Genomic DNA, 20,639 nt, shown 5'->3' with positions numbered 1-20,639 from the left:
AAAAAGAAAAATTCACTAGATAACCAACTTTCCCGGAAAGTAGATATTTCCCATTTTCTATGATACGAATTTCCCGTTTTCTATGATAATCTACTTCGCAAAATTAGGTAATATTTCAAAAGTCGATAAACTTCCCGAAAAGTCGATAATCTACTTTCCCGAAAAGTAGAAAAATCTACTTTTCGGGAAAGTAGATAACCAACTTTCCCGGAAAGTAGATATTTCCCATTTTCTATGATACAAATTTCCCGTTTTCTATGATAATCTACTTCGCAAAATTAGGTAATATTTCACCAAAAGTCGATAATCTACTTCCCCGAAAAGTCGATAATCTACTTTCCCGGAAAGTAGAAAATCTATCTACTTTTCGGGAAAGTAGATAACCAACTTTCCCGGAAAGTAGATATTTCCCATTTTCTATGATACGAATTTCCCGTTTTCTATGATAATCTACTTCGCAATATTAGGTAATATTTCACCAAAAGCCGCAAGTCCAGAAAACTGTGAGGGCAAACTTTTTCGGAGTGAGAGTTGTGAACTCCTGGAACAATCTCCCAGAAAGTGTTCGCGACGGCACCGATTGTGAGCTCTTTCAAGACCAGACTTGACCAACACTGGAGCGGGTTCAGGTACATTCAGGCGCCGGTACATGCCCAGTACTTGCCAACAGTACGTGACAGAGACGTGACCGATCGCCCGGGCAGCTAGCGAGCCGATCAGTGGCGAAGAGGATAAAGTAAAACTCAGGGGAGAGTCGGCAGTGAGAGTGATGTATCATTGACGTCGGCCATACAAATGCCAGTGATTGTGGACCGAGACTGGTCATCTCTTTTTCACCTATGAATATCAGAGAACCTGATGTTCATGGTGAAATTGTTGTATTTCTAAGTATTTTGGTTCTTTCCTCCCAGTACTCACACACTCATGGAAAACTATGTAAACAATTAAATTTGTAAGGATTTACGAATCAAATTTGTCATGACCTGCTACAGGTGCATTTATATTCTATCTCCATAGCTAAAGGAATTAAAGCGAGATATTTCTACTGTAATCAACACAAATTACTTTCACATTATAATGTATCAAACTACAGTAAAACTCTTAACCTGGACTCTTTTTATCCAGATTTCTGTTTTATCCAGACTAACAAACCACTACGATAATATTGCAGTAAACAGCAACCACAGAATCCCGGAAATTCACGACACTCGGCCGATAGAACAATGTTTTCCATGATCATTTTCTTATATTACATTAGATTAGGTAACACATTTTTAATCAGATTCTTTGGTTGCTGTAATCCGAAATTTTACCATTTATGTTAATCCAGATTGAGTCCAGATTAATATGAACTTGTTCAGATCTACCAACATGGTGGCAAAAATAAACAGCTTTGAATCACTTGCCTGCAGTTTAATATATATAATTCTTGTACATACAGTATTAACCACAAAGTTGATGATTGATTTTTTAAAGTACTGTCATATTTCTCCATAAAACCTTTTGCAGATACCCCTTTCTTATGATCCTCCAGAATTACTTGCTTTATCCTCCAAGCTACTTTTCTTTCTGGCTCTCTTCTGACTTCCTTTTGTAAGCCATGGTAATTAGTCCAAAAACTCACAGATAGTCCACAGGAGTTAAGAGGTGTACACAGGAGGGCTGTAACAGAGCAACTGGAGTGTACACACAGTACAGCAGCTGGGGCTGGTGTTTGTGTGCACCAGAAGGTAATCTGGGTTGCTATCAAAACTCTTCTCTGGATTATAAAAACCCTCTGGAAATCACTATATATTGCAATAATATTTTGTATTATTATTTTGAAAATTGTGATGTTTAACAGTTTTGATGAAACTTTAAACAAGTTGATTCAGGAGTGAGATTGCTATAACCTAATGTACTTTGTTGTTTTATATTGTACAAATTGTTGACCTATATTGTATTGATTCTTCTGTATTTTTCAGAAAAGCTTTACTTCTGATAGTATCTGTAATTTTGAAGTTTACTTTGTGTGTTAAAAAATTTAACTTCATTCAGACTGATAATTTTGTCTGTTGTCATCTAAAAATTCCTCACTTCTTGTAATTTTTCACACCTGTTGGAATCAAGTTGATAAGCCACTTAAGAATGTTGTTTGCAATTCTAAGATTTTTTATTTTTTGTCAAATTTATGTTTTACTGGATTCCATAAAATATTTACAAAATAGTCTTTTCAGATATTAATTTATTTTATTTTATTTTCAAACTCCTGATAGATATACAGCATTGAAGTTACAATGTACTTTTTTTCCCCATAGTTTTGTTCTAAGGATGTTCTGTTCCATTTATATATGTACAGAAGTCAAATTACTGTAGCAGCATTGACCACTCCCACACAGAAAAACACAAATAATTAACATTGTTCATTTTTACACATACACAAACATCATCTGAGGAAACTGACAGAATACAATAACTGTCCCTTCATACCATGAAGAGCCAAAACTTCTCAGAAGGCAGTATGAAGGAAAAATATGGTGAAAATGTAACATAATTTTATTGTTCTCCAGGTAAGAACAATTAAATAAAAGTCACAAAGTCAGATTTGTTCATAAAAAGCTAAGATAATTTTTAAGCTTTCATTATCCAATTCTCAATGATTCAAACAAACTTCACTATGTAACAGATCAATGCCTGCAACAGTAGAGTAACATGCAAAATCAACAGTTTGCACTTACAAGCAAATCTGATTGTAAATATTCCTTGGATTTTTCCATTTATCCCTCTTGTACTACAAACATCTGGCTTAACCTAATGACCAGGACACCACTACTTAAACAACTTCATTGGTCTATTATAGACCCATTTTTTTATACAATACAAATGTTAAAAAATTAATAAAACTGTTTACTAACCTTGAATATTCAAAACTGCTTTCTTTCCTAATGAAATAATATGTCGCCAGGAAATCAAGAATGAGCCGAGGTCTCGCTCCTAGAATGAATTCATCAATTCGTCATTTAAAACAAATTATATTCAATACTGATCAGCTAATTTTATTTACATCAATATCTTATTCAAATACTGCTGAAAGAATTTTGAATATGTTACAACTTAAAAGGGAAACATGCAATGGAACTTTTATAATTATTTACAACATGCTTCCTTTCCAAACACAGAGACTAGTTAAAAAGACAATGGTACAGGAGATGTAATAGAGTCCAACAGAACCTTCAAGATGTATTTGGTGATTAACAGATAGGCTTCAGTATTAGAACTACGTACTGCACCTCAACAGTTCCAACTAATAACCAATGAAGGAAGCAAATAATAGCTGAAAAGAAGGTGTAAGTTAACCTATGCTAGCTACATCTGCCTAAATAGTCATCATGAAGTAATCCTTGAACTTAATCACTCTCCTGTATGTATAGGTTTTAGGCTCAAAACTGTTATTCTGGACACATATTTGACTTTCCCTTAAATCTATATCTCTCACTCTCTTGAGCACTCTGGAAAAATACTGGGTTAAAGGCTTGCATAATGTACTGCATTTCATATATTAAGTGGACCAATTTCATATCGAGTCCAATTTTAAAATTTCTCTATATGTATTACATTAAAATATATTAAGGAGACTAAATCCACGTACACTACAAAGGTTTACATGAGTCTGTAACATAATTACAATTCATTCCAGCATATTTCTTTACATATCAAAAATAGAAATAATTATGTAATCCAAATCCTTACTTACATCCAATAATAATCAGTTACCCGGTAAATTATAATGTTACACCTTAATCCACATTTACTTACTGCACGCATAATACCAAACAATAGTTGACCATTACTGATAAATTCTTCTCCCTAAAACTGATTATGAGGTTAAATTCTGCATCAAAATTCATTTACTGGAAGAGAAAAGTGAGAACCGATCTATGAGAATAATGTTGAATCCAATTTATGAAAACATCTACAATATGGAATTGTTTCGAATAGTTTCTGGATACAATGTTTTATGTCCTTGTTTTGTACCATTGGCTTTGGTTGCCATACAGTACTTAACTCTGGCATTGACACATGTCTTAAGTCGCCTAATCTTTAATAATTGCATTTTGAATAAGTGTTATAAATTTGATTAAACATTTTAACCCAAGTTACTAAAACAGCATCTCTGCTTCAGCTTTAACTTAACATATCGAAATATTCATGAATGTTGTTCCACTAATTCCAGAACATTCAAGCAACGGTCTCATACAGTCTAGGTCCACCTCCAATTATCACAGATAACAGAGGTACTCGATTATTTAGTTGGATTATTGATTATGTATATTTGAAGTACATACAGTACTGTATTGGCAATTATTAAGGTACCTTTGAATTTTTATTCTTTTAACAGCAGTCATTTGAAGAATTCCTTTTGTCAACTCTGAACTCTTCCAATATCTTGTACAATGCTCTAATTATTCAACAGATTTTAACTACCATTGGGGGAGTCCTGCACATACAGTCTTATATCTTCAAATTTGGGGCAGTGCTGCTGTAAAGCTTTCCTGTAGGAAGCTTTATCATTTACAGAAATACCATCAATAATTTTTTTTAATTAATACCAATGTTTAACCACTTTAAACTACCTTTGAGAGCCCTATTGGGTTCACTTTAAAAAATATGAGAATGGAAGATTATAATCACAAAACTTTGATTTCAGCAAAAACAAAGGAAGATACAGTCATCCCCAGCGTTACCAACATTTTGGGTCACAAAAAATTCATCCATATGGAATTTGTGAATTATAACCACTAAATTCAAGGCATAGAACAATAATTTGCCATCATGGAAGTAATATTATTACCATTATTTTTTTTTTATTTCAACAAAAATAAATCAGTGAAAAGATAGATTATAATTAACAAAGAAAGTGTGAATTTCATAATGCCATTGTTTACCAGCAAGCATGGGCATGAATAACACCTGTCTCACACTGCCAGACTTGCCTACATCTGCAACTGTGTGATCCTTACACTCTCTTGGTTCCCAAATCCGTTTACTGATACGATCATTAGGTTCATATTATTTTATCAGTAGGGGGGCTTTGGGATGCTTTGTGTTGACTATATGTACAGTAGATCACATGTGTTTAAGCGACATTCTCGCCATCTTTTCCCCGAGTGTTTAATGTCATTCATTTCTAGCAAGTTAAATTTGAGTGTTTTGTTTTTTAATATCATTTTATACCATAAAATATTTAGTTTTCCATTTAATAGACTTAAGAAAGTTTATTTTAATTTTTAATTTTGTCATATTTTTGGGTCAAAAAATGTCCTTAGAAATGCATCTCCATTTATATAATGGGATTCAGAGGAAAAAAAATAGCACTAAGGAATTTCACGCGTCCCTTCTGTAACATGTGGATGCCTGTAGTACAGTATTACATGAGCTACTCATTAAAAAATAATAATTCAGAGACAACCTCAAGAAAAAATCTAGTACCCTGTCCCACAGAATAGTCAACTTCTATGGGCTTGGATGATTAAGGTAATCAGAAATGTAATTGAACATTGACAAAAGCATCAGGTATCAAGTTCTATCTAACTTCTCATGTACAGTACACTAAACCAATGGGCACCAAGAGTTCTCTGATTTTCTTTTACAAACTCTTATGAGAAACTAGATACAGTACTCTTGTTGCATCAACCCAAATAAAGGAAAACAAGAAGAAATTACAAATTTAGTCCAGAAAAACTTCTTAATACAATAACCTAAATAAAGGAACAAACAGGAAAAATTTACAAATTTACTCAAGCACAATGTCTAAATTGTTCTATTTGATACTAATAGAGCTGGTTTACACTAAGCTATATAGAGTCTACACTGTACTGATGCTCCATTGGTGAGCCAACTTCTAGTTTCAAAAATTATACTGTGATATGCTTCCTTTTAATCCCTGCTAGAACACTACTCAGCCTGAAGCAGACACCCATCCTCAGAGTGGCTACTGTGTGGCCGCACCACCAGTCAGATATCTCCTTGTTTATATCATTATGCATAACCTATTGACTGATTCCTAAAAAAGATATAAAAACAAAAATAATAATAAAAAGCATACTTAAAACAATGAACTAATGATGCTGAACTACAGTAAATATTCCATTTATTAACAAAGTAATCATTTAACATCTAAATGGTGTGAAAGCATGAGAACACAAAAGATAAAATTCAAAAAACTTCAAAAATTAGATACGTATATGAACGTACTGTGGCCATTTGTGATATAATTCCATCCATGTTTAAGTCGTCTTCTAGTAGTATCACGTACAACTTCATAACACCATAGAATTCTCAGTATTAAGCCATAAAAACAATCACATAAATCATACCTTCATAAACACATTTTAATGTAATGTTCATAACAGAAGTAAGTATATCAGAAGTTAGCAAATGGCTACTTTCTTAGAATATCTGAAGACACATCAAGGCCCATACCCAATAAACACACTCAGGTTTAGCAACATTTGCCACATCCCGTTAATCACTGCACTCATAATAACTTTCAATGTAGCTAAAACACTTTGATTCACTTGCTTAAAATGTTTACTCTTTTTAATAAAAATACATGTTTTGTGAAACTAAACAGTTCAGTGAGCAACAATATGTTTTATGAATGCAGTTGTTGATGGGAAGGAACACTTGAGGAGCAGCAGTCAACTTAAGTGTGTTTACCAACTATGATTTTGTCCTGATACAAGTGCTACTTGAAGCACACTTTACTTATCTATGCATGATAAATCAGGAAAATATTCTAACTATAATACACAAGAGCCAATAATATATTGTCAGCTGTACACTACACAGGAACATACACAATTTCCAAATACAGCAAATAGTTTCCACCACTGCTCATTTCTCACTGCTATATAAAGCTATTGGGAAGGAGAAATAACATGTTGCACCATCTCCTAAAGCAAGAGGCCATTACATAAAACACTGACACCAAATACACATCCATTCTTGTTCTATATAACTGATGACTCAAATAAATCATAATGGAAAAATATTCAACTCAAAAGGTTGTCATGTAGTCAAGACAAGACACTATTTGAAGCAAGTGTGGAGGGACAATAGGCTCAGGTGCCCTGGGCTAATACCTGATTGGTTTTATACACATGTAATGAAACACATTACAGAGTTATATCTCCAGTCCAGCATTATTTTCAAGTCATTGGACAAAATAATCTACTTTTCAGTAAAATTCAGATTATCTGTTAGTATTACAGTAGAATATATCATTTTCCATTAGTGTGCACACTACACATTTCTTCTATCTGGCACAAATATTATTCTTGATTTTTTATCACTACACCATAATGGACACTACTTTGCAGCTATCATCATCTAGTATTGGCACCATATATATTTATTTATCCTCCCAAATTAGGTCATGCCAAAGTTGAGTGTTGCAGCTGTGCCAGACGTTCATGTGCCTCGTGGAATGTGGGCCGTTCATGGGGATCCAAATCCCAGGACTGGAAAATAAAACAAAACATTTACCAAAATATTTAGATAAAGTTTGTTAATCCACCAGAAGTGGGGTGAGATATAAGAAGGAAATATCCTGCATTGGTTAGAAGAAAAACAGTTTCACAAAAAATATTAAAATACTTTATATTTCACCATTGGTAGAGTTGTAACCAAATACTAATTGTGATTTAATTAAGGATTACAGTAAGTTCTCCTATAATGCCAGTTTTCATCATGAGATTAGCGTACTAGGGAACACATTTCCTATAACGTAGATGCAATTTGGATAGAATGTAGCTTTGTCACTTGTGTAGAAATAAGAGGTTTTGCAGTTGCCTCGGCATATCATCACACGGTGGGATGCACCGCCCCAGCAGTCTTTGTTTATCTTCCCTATGTGTAAGACATCTGTTATCACAGCCAGCGCTTTACCTTAGTACAATTACTGTACAGTATCAACTTTATTGCTTTTGGTTACTGTACATTTTTACAAGTGGACAACTACAGTATACAAATTTAAAAAGACAAGATGAGCACATGACAGAGAAGCTGAGTGCCAAGACCACCATAATCACTGTCATGATCGAGATAACACAGTTATGGTTATTTTAGATATAGGTTCTATGTTCCCTATTGTAAAAGATAAGAATAAAATATTAATCAGTTGTGGCTTACCTCCTTCATCAACTGATACACCTCTGGGGGACAGCAGTCAGGGGCTTCCATGCGGTAACCCTTCTCAACATGTTTCATCACATCCGCTAATGGCTGAAAAATAAGTTTTATGTTATGGTAACAGTCATGGGAAAAGAGAAAACTTTATATATGTATTTATCTTGATTAACTTATAAAGCCTAACTGATGTATGTCAACTCATTATATTCTCAAGAATATTTACATATCAGTAGTTTCTAGAGTCAAGTTACAGGAGATAAGTTTGAAGATAATAAGGTACTGTATTAAAACATTATTCTATTTTAAACGTGTTTTTGTATAGTACTGTACTTGTGTTTAAATTTGACTTTCATTATGGGTATTCTTAAACATTCTTTAGCTACAACATGAACTATGACCATAATTGTGAAAAATGACACTGCGTGAACAGTATACTATTGATATATGACATAAAAAGATATTCTTTAACTGTAAAAACACTAACATAAATCACTTACAATTCGTGGATATGGAACTCTACCAAAAGAGTAGATCTCCCACAGAAGAATACCAAATGACCACATGTCTGACTTATTGGAAAATTTCTGTAAAAAGAGAAATGAAAAAAAAAACATAACTAAATTTTGTATGATAGATTTTAATTTTCATGCATAAAGGCTCTTCTGGCTATGATACAGGGTGATCAGCGAGGAGCTATCTTCTGGGTCTTAGCACCTCTTATACTAAATTAAATCCCTTCTCAGATCAATTTTCTTCTTTACATCTATGTCATGTGTTGTTGAGATGATGAACAAAGTAACATAAGTAAACGAGATGAATATTAAGGGGTCGTGTGTAAGGCAAACACCGTGCCACAGCAGAAAGTTTAAGGTGTGAGGAAAAATGTACATAATTGCATTTTTATGAAAGATTCTGCTGAATGATTCCAACACTTCCCATCACACGTCTAGAATTATTAAGGTTAATAGCATATCCTTTACTTCCTGATGAAAACTAGAGAGTGTATGATAGAGACTTTATATGCATGAAAGTACTGTATGGTCACTTACACTGTGTCTGAGAGCCTCTGGTGCAGTCCATTTAATTGGAAACTTTCCACCATCCAGTTTCAGATTCATCTCGTGGGCCAGACCAAAATCACACACCTTCGCTACCCCCTCCTCGCTTATAAGAACATTGCGAGCAGCCAAGTCACGATGAACCACCTTCTGGGACTCCAAGTATTCCATGCCACTACAAGCATGACTGTCAAGAAATAATAATAATAATAATAAATACTACCACTAACAATAAAGACACTGTATCTCTATTAGTTGGAGAGTTATAGTTATCTAGGAATTTTCCAGTAATCCTCAATACTTCTCCATTTTTCCACCACCATACACATACAGTACAAACATAACAGTGGGTTAAATATGGTAACATTTAAAGAGGACATATCTTGCAAGGTACCAAGACAACCATTTTTAAATACATGGGAAAAGAATGAAGGCGAACGATTAAAGAGATGCTAAGATAATACCGTTCATTTATAATTTACCATGCAAAGTTGATCTGGTCTCTTTTAGTAACATGTAGTCTTCCCCTTGACCGCAGATAGTCCACGAGGGAGCCTTTACTCATGAACTCCGTCACCAGCAGGATGCACGAGTCTTCAAACACTAGACCCAAAAGATTCACTAAGTTATTGTGCTTCAAACTCCTGTGGATGAAGAGAAGAGGAAGAATAAAAGTTATCAATCATTCCAGTACGACAAAATTACTTAAGAATTACCTTATCATCTACTGATTATAATTTTACATGTGCATACTGACTGTCTCATTAGAGCAACTTACTTCTTTTACAGCCAAGACCCAGGTTTTATGTTGTGTATAAGGCAGATGTGATATGTACAATCACCAGCACTTTCACCTGTTACAGTGGCTGATGCATTTTGTGAGATGTGGCACCTCTGTGTTTGTTTATATCATGTTAAAGCTCCCGGAATGGCCCAAAGGAACGTCACAATAGTACCCAGATTAAGCATTCCAAAGAGTTGCCACATCTCACTAAATTCACCAGTCACTGTACCTGGTGTAAGCTTGAAGGTGAAGCTATCACTAATGGACATAAATTATATTAACCCTTCTCACCTACAGAACAGCTTTGAAGTATTAAATGTACTTTCTTCCTCACATACTCGAGTCCATTTATTAAGTATTAATTATATCAACCAAATATGCCTGTGTGAGTTTTGACACAATATAAGATAAAAGACAGACCACCTGGCTACTAGAGGTTCCTCCAATGAATGTACAGTAGAGGGTTTTTGTTTAAATCTTTAGGAGAGAGAATGTCAAGAGGCTGGGGATCAAGGACTTGGCTCAGGTAACATATAAGTATTACTAAACAAATGGGGCAAACTCAGTCAACTAGATACAAAGTAATAATTCAGTAAATGGTTTATTACTGCAAGTCTTCCCAGTTAGTGAAATTTCAATCACTGCTGAAACATTCAAAACAAACTACAAATCCTTAAGAGTTCATGAATATATGGGCCCCTGCTTGCATATAAGTATTAATTTAGACAACAGCATTGATGAAATTCCTGCATTAAATTTATACAAATGAATCATTTTTTAAAAGATTAACCTTTTGTCAACAAGTTTGTGGAGACTTTTGATGACCTGACATAATGATTGGGGGTTAGGTTAGGTATAAGATGTTAGGTTAGGTTAGTGGTAATTTCCGTTGGGCAAATTGTAATGAATTTAACAATGGTTTATTCTCGCCATTAACCATTCTCAAAAAAAAATAAAATAAAATAAATAAATAAATAATAATTGGTGGATCTTGAGAAATCCAATCTTTTTAAACTTGATAATTGTTTTTGTTTTCTTGTTTTTTTGGTGGAAGGGGGAATGAAGACAAAGATTATGAGGGGTTGAGGGTGGTTAACGTAAGAAATATAGAGGATAATAATGTAAGTTTTTTTGAGATTTGTAATTGCCTGATAAAGCAGTATATGGTCTAGGGTATAACAGGACCCACTGACTAACTATTTCTTTAAGTACCAGCCCAAGAGGAAGACAAACACAAGTAATGCTAAAATAACTATACAGCATTATTGTGACCAAGTTTGATATTCTTGGGTTAAATATTGTTGTATGAAAGAGATATGTACTGTGTGTTTGTATATATTTTCAACATCATTGCTTACAAAGAAATATGAATCATTCTTCTGAAAATTCATTAATTGTTTATGCAATGCATTTCTCTACAGAATTGATCTTATTTATTATTAAATTTCACAAAAGATCTGAGCAGAAGAACACAATTATTATGAAGCCAAGGTACCATCACCACCAAACAGTTTCCCCGTGTGATCACTCACGTCATCAGTGAGGCTTCCTCCAACAAGCCCTGGGCTGCTCTGCTGCTGTCCTTCAGCCTCTTCACTGCCACCTTCAGTCCTATCCATTCACCAAGCAGAACATCACCAAATTCTCCTTTTCCTATAGAGTCCAGCAGCTGAAATGACCAAAACAAGTCTATACAGTACATGAGGATAAATAAATTCTTGAAAGTTAATGAAAGGATCCAAGCATATGAATACAAACTCATGACATTTCAACTATCACACATTGTAATTTTTAAACCTTCAATTGCTGTTGGCTTAAGAATAAAACCTCATAAGTTAAGATAGTTTAAGCATCAAGGGATGATTCTTAAGTTTGTTTCATTAATAATATGAATACTGTACAGCAAAAATTGGGTTATAATGTTTGACAATAGCTATAAATTATCACTTGTTTAACGATGGGGATGTGTTCCTAAAACCCTAATGTTAAGCGCAATTATCACTAAACAAGCGATAACGAGGAATACTATCTGTGGAGATGGCTTGTTGCCACTGTTACAAGTAATGAAACTATAAAAGTTATGGAATAATCATTACCTTATTTTAATGTGACTTAGAAATAAAGAAAATAAAATAGAAGACCAAAAAATAAGAAAAATTAAGTGCCTGGGTGTGTGTGTGGGGCAAGTGATCATATGCCTGGGCTCAAGGAGACAGTAAACTGTGTCACCCAGTAGCACTCAGAGGGGGTGAGACTGAGCTGTGATCTATGTTAATTTATTTTTCAACTTGTAATTTCTGGTAGATATATGTACTGAACTGTGCGTATTTTTGCTTGTTTTTACTGTTACATGCACACACAATCTTTCATACAGAATGTGCAAAAAGTAAAAAGATTAATTATCATAAGATCAAAAACATAAAAGGGAATAAACATTTCTTACGTGCGCAGGGGAGGGGGGTGAGGCATGGGTGACCTCGGGTGTTAGCTGTCTCCTGTGTGTAGTGTAACGAGTGCCAAGTGGCAATGCAGATTTTTTTTTTTTTTTTAGGTTCCAGTATTTATTCTTCTTCTTTTTATTTATTCCTAACATTTAGTGGTACAGTATACACATAACACAGTTCAGCCAGGTAGTCACCCAGTTGACTGTGTGTGGTTACTGTGCTCTATGCTGTGATGTCACATATGGGGGAGGAAGTGTGTGACTGGCCAGTTACAGCTCACTGCCTCAATACATACATTCACCTCCCACACACACACACACACACCTATGCTCTTCATTTTTTTATTTGATAGTTTTATAATATATTTTCTTTATTTCTAAGTCACACTAGCTTACAGTACTTGTAACAAAGGCAACATGCCATGCCACATGCCACCTTATCCCCGGTATTTCCTCCTTTACAGAGTTTTGACTTAACTTTAAGGGAGAGAGGATGTTAAAAATGTAATACAGAATTATCATTAAGTGAATTATGGCTAATCAAGGGATACTTGTATCTCCATTACGAAAATTGTGAAAGATTGGTTATAAATTTAATGAACAGTATCTATTTCTTAATGTGACAAAACAACCAATAATGTGTATACAGTCCATAATATTCTGTCCTTAAATACAGAATCAGAAAAAAATCCAAAATCAAAATGGTCACACGTTCAAAATCCCTGCCAAATTAACACATCAATTTCTTAAGACCACTGCTCTGTTTTCTGTAAGCTGCTTCCCCTTTATAGCTGTATATTTGAGAAGTATTGGTTCGGTGCATTTCTCACCTATTTTTGCGGGTTGTGGCCTTATAATAATGACCAAGAACATTCCAAACAATATTATTCAGTTTAGCAGTATAAAGGCATGTTAAGCTTACCATTATGTAGAGAGTTGAAATACTATGATACAGTAACTACAGTGATTATAATACAGTAGGTACAGTAATTAGATAAATACAAGTCAGTGTAGAACCTAAGTGAGCATTACGGCATTGACTACTGGAGTATACGACAGCCACCAATATAAAGAAGCAACATATAAAACTGATGATGTTTTAATGATCCAAACAGAGGAATGTGGTAAGCTTCTTTATGACTGGTTTAATCAATGCCACAGAATAGGAGTAGCAATCTGCCGTCTACTTCTATACGAGAAGATCAGTACAGGACAATACTCCTGTATCTATAATCGGGAAATGTCAGTGATTCAAAAACTGCCAAAATAAAGTGTATAATACATCAATCTGCTACCATGATATCCAGCAGGTCAATGGTCCATTATACCCAGCTAACGTACAACACCTTTCACTTTATTGCTAAACAGTATCAAGGTCGGTAGTGTTGAGCTGAACACAGTCCTCTACAAGTGATACATTTTCAAAAATTTGCACCAATAAATACAGTACGTGGTTTTTATGTACAGTTTGTGTTCAATAATGTAATTTCTGAGTTTTATGTATACAGTACTTCCTGTTTTATCACCATGGTGAATGCAAGCAAAAGGAGCCATGGTACATGAACAGAATGAGTGCATAACTGTACAAGCAATGTTGATAAAGTAAAGTAAGCAGCCACTACACCTCAGACTCATGGGTGTAAACACATCAGTTCATAATTATTTTTATTTGTTTTCATATTCCATGGAGCTGGGTATTAAATTGTAAATGTTGCTAAAATGGTTATGAAAGTATGATTAATAAGGGCATAAATGTTTTGCTGTTTGCCCTCAGAAAAACTCCCTGGAAAAGCCAGACATTTACAAAACCTGGATCCAAGTTCCCCAAGTACTCCAGTCTAACAGGAGTTTACAGTACCGATACATCATGGTCTTGTGGGGTTCCTATTATTTTTTCAACTGTTCTGAGTACAGTATGTAGCAGAGTGCAGTCATCATGAAGCAATAAAAATAGGTTCAGTTGTTGGCAGACTTTAATAATGGTCATCTTACATCCAACTGTACAGTATAAAGACTAAGATAACTAACCTTCAGATCTTGTCTGTTTATGGACCAGCCCGCAGCCTTGAATAACTTCACTGCGTCTACGGCATCTTCTCGTCTGCCTTGTTTTGGAACCGATCGCTTAAGTTGAGTGCACAGACCATCTGCGTCTTTCTCATAATGCTGAAAATAAAATATGACGAATGAAGCACTGCACAGTAATACACACCTCTGGCACCACCCCTACAGCTGTTGAGTTGCAAGTTTAATCTAATATATCTTTGTTAAAGCGAGTCAGACTCCTATAGTACTGTACTCACACCTGTACCAAATATAAACCAAATTAAGAGTACCGGAAGTTACACAGTGCCACAGTTGATGAGTAAACGTATGGAAGAGTTAGTGGAGGACAAAGAGATGTTCCTTTTACTAGATGGGAACAGTAACTCAATATACAATAAATACAAAATATACAATTATACTTATCTATCACAAGTACAAAATTTTCCATATCTATACGTAAGAGGTAGAATTCACCAATATCTATATTATAACTATTTCATGTCCATATATTCACTTGCTCTTTAAAATTCCAGCCACAATCTAAAAGTTTTACACACAAACACACACACATGCAGTGTACTGTATATTCATTTGTAAACCTGTATGACAATTTTACTAAATAAATATTATTATTATTATCATCATAAGAAAAGTTCATAACCTGGACAAGGCTTCTTACCTCAACCAGTTTTGTTAGATGTTCAAAAAATTCTTCTTCATCAATGGTTAACTTGTTGTCTTTGTATATAACTCTATAATGCTCAACCTGAAATAGAAACTAAATCAGTAACCTTTTAAGCTTTAGTAAATATGAGTTGCAATAATAAAATTTCAATACCCTGTACACTAATACTGTACTGTATTGTCTGTACAGTGAAAGAAGTTGGTCCCATAGGCATGACTGCTTGTTAGGGGCAGTGTGGATACAGCACACTGTATACTAAGCCTTCAGTACACAAGGAAGCAGCATGGCCGGTACTGCACTCGACCGCCTTCATTTCCCCAAGTTTTAAACTTAGGTACCCATTTACTGCTGTGTGCATTGCTGACACAACATTGTTTTGGCACGTGTGTGTGTGTGTGTGTGTGTGTGTGTGTGTGTGTGTGTGTGTGTGTGTGTGTGTGTGTGTGTGTGTGTGTGTGTACAATATGTATTTACTGTACAGTATGTGTGTAAATACAGTATATATGTAGAAATGATATTTCATTGTGTGACTATGGACCTGTAGCTCAGTGAAATGGCAATTCTGATCCCCCAAACAAGCAATTTAAAACATACAAAAATTAAAGCGTGCAACACCCCATAATTTTTGTGTTGTAGCGACTGAAGAATAACTATATTAGGAATTTAATGTAATATAATATACTTAACGGATGCTTATAGATTTTTGTTACGAGTTGTTTTTCTCATGTGACTGTTGTTGAGTCGGCTGGCTAACGCGGCTGAACTTGGTTCAAGACTTGAGTCGAGACAGCTTTGTTCAGTCAGCCGGTATATATACTCGTTGGCGGCCTAGGAATGGCCACTCACTCTCGCTCTGTGCTTGAGCACAGTTCTCCTCGCCACACCAATAAACTGGCAAACATTTGCCTGAGTTTTCCTGGACCAAACACTGCAGTGTAATGTACTGTATGTTTAAGTTCAGAGATTCAACACTGGCATGATAATGAATTCTAAAGTCCGCAACACAAACAGTACTTACTGGTAATAAACATAACTCTTTACACTAACGCACACAGAGGTTCCAAACACAGTGTCCTGTCAACTATGACATGACCCTTTAACATGTAGGCTAGATTTTAAAAGGAATAATACAACAGACAACAAAAACTTACATGAATGATATGTTGAAGGGTAAAGTAGAGGGCAAGAAAACTGATCTAATAAGTGGTGGAGGTCTTAAAGAAAGTGTTCAATTTTTGTAGAAAGACCAAGGTTAGTTCCCCTACCTTGCCTTCGTAGCAGACACAGAGGGTATAGTCGCCAGGGAAGTTTGTTGACTCTCGGACAAGGAAAAGACCGTCCTCAGGAGGATTTAACAAGCTTTCTGCATCATCTCGGGTAATTTTACCATGGAACCAGCTGAGGAGATAATTAACTTTAGAATTACAGCAGGTTTGGTTGGAGTTTAAGTTAGGTCAGTCTAAGTTAGGTCAGGTCAGTTTAAGTTAGGTTAGAATGATAAGTTATTGTCCTTCACACAAGCTATAGTAAAAAATACCTAATCAGCATAACAAGTGAAATTAACCAGATGGTAGATGAACCAACTTTGGGGGTTGGGTTGGGTTGGGTTGGGTTGGGTTGGGTTGGGTAAAGCTCAGATCCATTCTCTAAAGTACCTTAGTTGAAAAATACACCTTAAAATTTTATGCTCATTAAAAAAAGATAATCAGAACATGTGACAATTTGCTGCAGTTAATCATAAAGAAAAACTCTCACATTAACACAAAAAAATCATCATTATAAATCTCTTGTCAAATAGTTTTACTCTCTGTTCTCACAATAAGATACAGTATACAGTACAGGTTTATATATGGTGTTTACAGTGACAATATTACCATATCAGACTCATAATGAAAAACCATTACACCATCAGATCTGTATATTTCATCCTTCTGAGTTCCCTCCTTTGTAATTAGTGTATCATGAGTTCCCTCCTCCTATGTAATTAGTGTACCATGAGTTCCCTCCTTCTACATAATTAGTATACCATGAGTTCCCTCCTTCTACATAATTAGTATACCATGAGTTCCCTCCTTCTACATAATTAGTATACCATGAGTTCCCTCCTTCTACATAATTAGTGCACCTCATCAACTCCCTTCTACCATAAGTCTGAACTGTTCTGTCTTCATTTTTAGTCTGATAACAGTATGAGTTTCACCTTGTTCTCCAGGCACCGAAAATGGTCTCGAGTAATCACCGAACTTGCGTGAATTAAACGGTAGAATGGAAGGTGGTCACACATACGGTACTGTCACTCGGTAAATACACACACTTTTTTTTCTTTGTGGTGAAGATAATTTGTACCTCTGTCAGCCTCTAAAAGACTCAAGTTCGTAAACAGTCTAAGAGAATCAGGGCTTTACTAAATACTGATGACGTATAACAAATACACTATAATGAGACTTTTATTTAATGGACTACTGTATATATGAAAGAGTACAGTCCATTATATTGAGGTCTATTAGATGTAAAACCTCAATATAACAGATTATACCCATTACTTATGTTCGTTAAATGGGGGTTAATACTGCACTGTATAGAGGTAACTAAATACATGAGTAATAATTCACAAGTATGACGGCTGGACAAGGTGTATGTACTTACGCCATGGTATTCAACTTGACTTCTTTTCTCCACTCCATTACGTATGATGTGGGTATCATGCCTTCCTCTCCATTTCTGTTCCTTGCTTTAACCCAGTTTAGATCATTGGTCGGTCTAACAATGGTTAATCTGTCCATCTTGAGAAAGGGTAAGTCATCTGCAGACGTACCAGAGAAAGCAAAACGTGCCACAACCTCTGTACCAGGGGCCCAAGTACCCTGAAACACAAATTTCACTTGTCAGTAACAAATACTGTATATTAAATTTCAGTCATCTACCAAGTTCTGTTGTAAAAAAATATAAATATCCAACAATAACAATTTACTGCTGTGTGCATATATTCACATGACTTATTCTAGAATAATAAGTACTAAGGAAGCACTCAAATACACATATCAATTAATGTATCTTCATAAATCAGTGTACACAATACTGTACAGTACACTGAATGCTATACTAAAGGCCTAAGGATCTATAAGGGGAAACTGGTGCAGGGGGAGTGTTCTGCATTCACAATTTAAAAACTCCAGTTCAGTCACATACCACAGATGACAGGCAAAGTTGGTTGTGTACTCCTTGCTGTACTGTATGTAGGCTTGTCAGTTCTTTTATCATGCGTACACCAGGCCACACAGCCCTTATCTTGCTTAACAAAATGCAATTCACTCAGACGGAAATAACGAAACAATATTAGGCGTTTTTTTTTCTCACTGAAATTAAATTAATCCAAACTCATATTAAAAACACCATCCCTCAAGTAACAATATAAAAACAGTATCACAATCCCCTTCACTTCATACCAATTATTTATTATGCGACTCATTACACCTTTATTATCTTTACCAGTACAATACAACATATACAGTACATCTCTCTGATTAACATACTGTACTCTCTCCTTCTTCATCAATCAGTTACTGCCAATCTGTCTCTAGATTGAGTGAAACAAGGACACCGGGGGAGGAAAGGGAGGCATGTATACAAGCCTTTACAGAAAACAGCCATCATTACCACCAGGTCTATTTCTACCACTGACCCCTGTGTACTACTCATCCAGTTGGTGTCTATGATATATTAGCACCTTCACTGGCTCTTGCTCCCCCTTCACCACTACACTATCAACATCATTACCAACTTTAGTGAAATTTTATCTACCGGTTATGTATTTTTTTTCCTTTGCACCCATTTCCTTTAATGTTCTTTCAATCTTCTTTCGTAAAAAAAGAAGGACCGATAATCTCCTATTACTGTACTGTACATATGTTATGGTGCGTCACTATGGATCACAATATCAAATTTAAGAATAGAGGAAACAGTCGCTGGACACTTTTGACGCCCCTTTTTGACACCGAATCAGTGGTGCAAAAAAAATAAATAAATTAACTTGTACACTACGTTGTGATGGACCAAAGTCAGTCACATGCAGATACAGAAGAGTGTCCAGTTCCTTCATATGATTTAAAATAGGTTATTTAAAACTGGGTGTCACTGAAATGGATCTTGACACTTAAACTTTCAAATGGTGGGCAACATGGTGAACGGATATAAATAGTGTTTTTGGCACGGCCACACAAACAACATTGGTCCATTTGACACTTCAGTATTTACCTTCACTTTCTACTCTGCCCAAAAATTAACATCGTTAACCTGTACAGAACTTACCCCCCCACCCCCCGTCCCCCCTCATGGGGCATTCTTAACAATTTTTTTTTCAGTACTGTACATATTTAGAAAATTTCTCTTATAGATCTATGTATTCTATTTTGAAGTGCTAAACACAGTAAAATAAAGTAATACAACTCCATCTCAGCACAACACATGGTCATGACACATAGAAGTTTTCAATGTAAAACATTATAACTGAGGCAACAATGACAAACCTCTAGGAATTATATTTCCCATATAAGTCCCCACCAGGGGGCAACTTTTACCACAAGACAATAGAACAATGGATGAAGCAAGAGGAGTATAAATATGTTCACCATTTACAGCAATTACTGAAGGTGTCATCCAGATGCCACAATGAAACAGTGACAGTTTTTGAAAATTATAATACAGTGGTCCCTCGGTTAACGAGCACAATCCGTTCCAGCAGGTTGCTCGTTAACCGAAAAACCTGTCAATCGAGACCATTGTTTCAATGGGTTTTTGGGTAATTGGTTCCAGCTCACCGAAAATTGCCTAAATTCAACAAAAAAAGTAGAAAAGTACACTTACTTTGAGGTGTGTATGTAGAAGGCTCCTGGATGATGATGATGATGATGATGATGGGAATTTGAATGGGGGTGGAGGAGAAGGAAAAAGAGAAGGCATTGGGGTGGAAGAGAAGTCACCCCATGGCACCATTTCACCCATAAAATTTTAGTTCTCTTGGTATATTTCAAGATTATTTTCTTTAAGTCAACACTGCACTGCATTATATATTGTTAATATGTAAAATATATTTCAAAATGACCAATAATTTGCTTGGAAACACAGAAAAAAAGCGTTTAGTTGAAGAGTCTCAAGCAAGATGTTACCTCCACTGAAAACAGAGGGAGACTAACGCCTGTCTGGTGTGTTAACAGGCTGGATGGCACGCCAGAAACTAGTTTCTTTACCTTCAATTATGTTCAATAATTGTTAAAATGACTAAAAAAGTTAATATTAAACTTTTAAAATTATTGTATAGTATAAACTTCTTGATATTCACTAAAATAGTAAGGAATTTAAGCCCTAAAACCGATTACTGTATTGGCGGACTAATACTACAGCTGGTGGACCGCCAAATGCAAGCGAAAACATGTTGAAGTCGGCTTGTAAAAA

At 35.2% G+C, this 20,639-nt stretch overlaps 1 protein-coding gene across 1 annotated transcript in view; it reads right to left on the bottom strand.

Moving 5' to 3' along the window:
* Positions 1–2,209: 2,209 nt before the first annotated feature.
* The window catches only part of LOC121869184 (tyrosine-protein kinase CSK-like), a gene marked incomplete in the record, with an annotated part of 117,661 nt that continues 99,231 nt past the window's right edge, over positions 2,210–20,639 (bottom strand). The window contains 10 exon segments of the mRNA XM_042370413.1: positions 2,210–7,502; positions 8,173–8,265; positions 8,670–8,756; positions 9,222–9,417; positions 9,713–9,874; positions 11,547–11,683; positions 14,486–14,623; positions 15,183–15,269; positions 16,454–16,586; positions 17,835–18,052. Coding sequence (XP_042226347.1) covers positions 7,416–7,502; positions 8,173–8,265; positions 8,670–8,756; positions 9,222–9,417; positions 9,713–9,874; positions 11,547–11,683; positions 14,486–14,623; positions 15,183–15,269; positions 16,454–16,586; positions 17,835–18,052 — 1,338 coding nt within the window.

This window comes from Homarus americanus, unplaced genomic scaffold, assembly GCF_018991925.1.
Source record: "Homarus americanus isolate GMGI-L3 unplaced genomic scaffold, GMGI_Hamer_2.0 scaffold25467, whole genome shotgun sequence".
Lineage (NCBI taxonomy): Eukaryota > Metazoa > Arthropoda > Malacostraca > Decapoda > Nephropidae > Homarus > Homarus americanus.
This window is presented reverse-complemented; position numbering and strand designations above follow the sequence as displayed.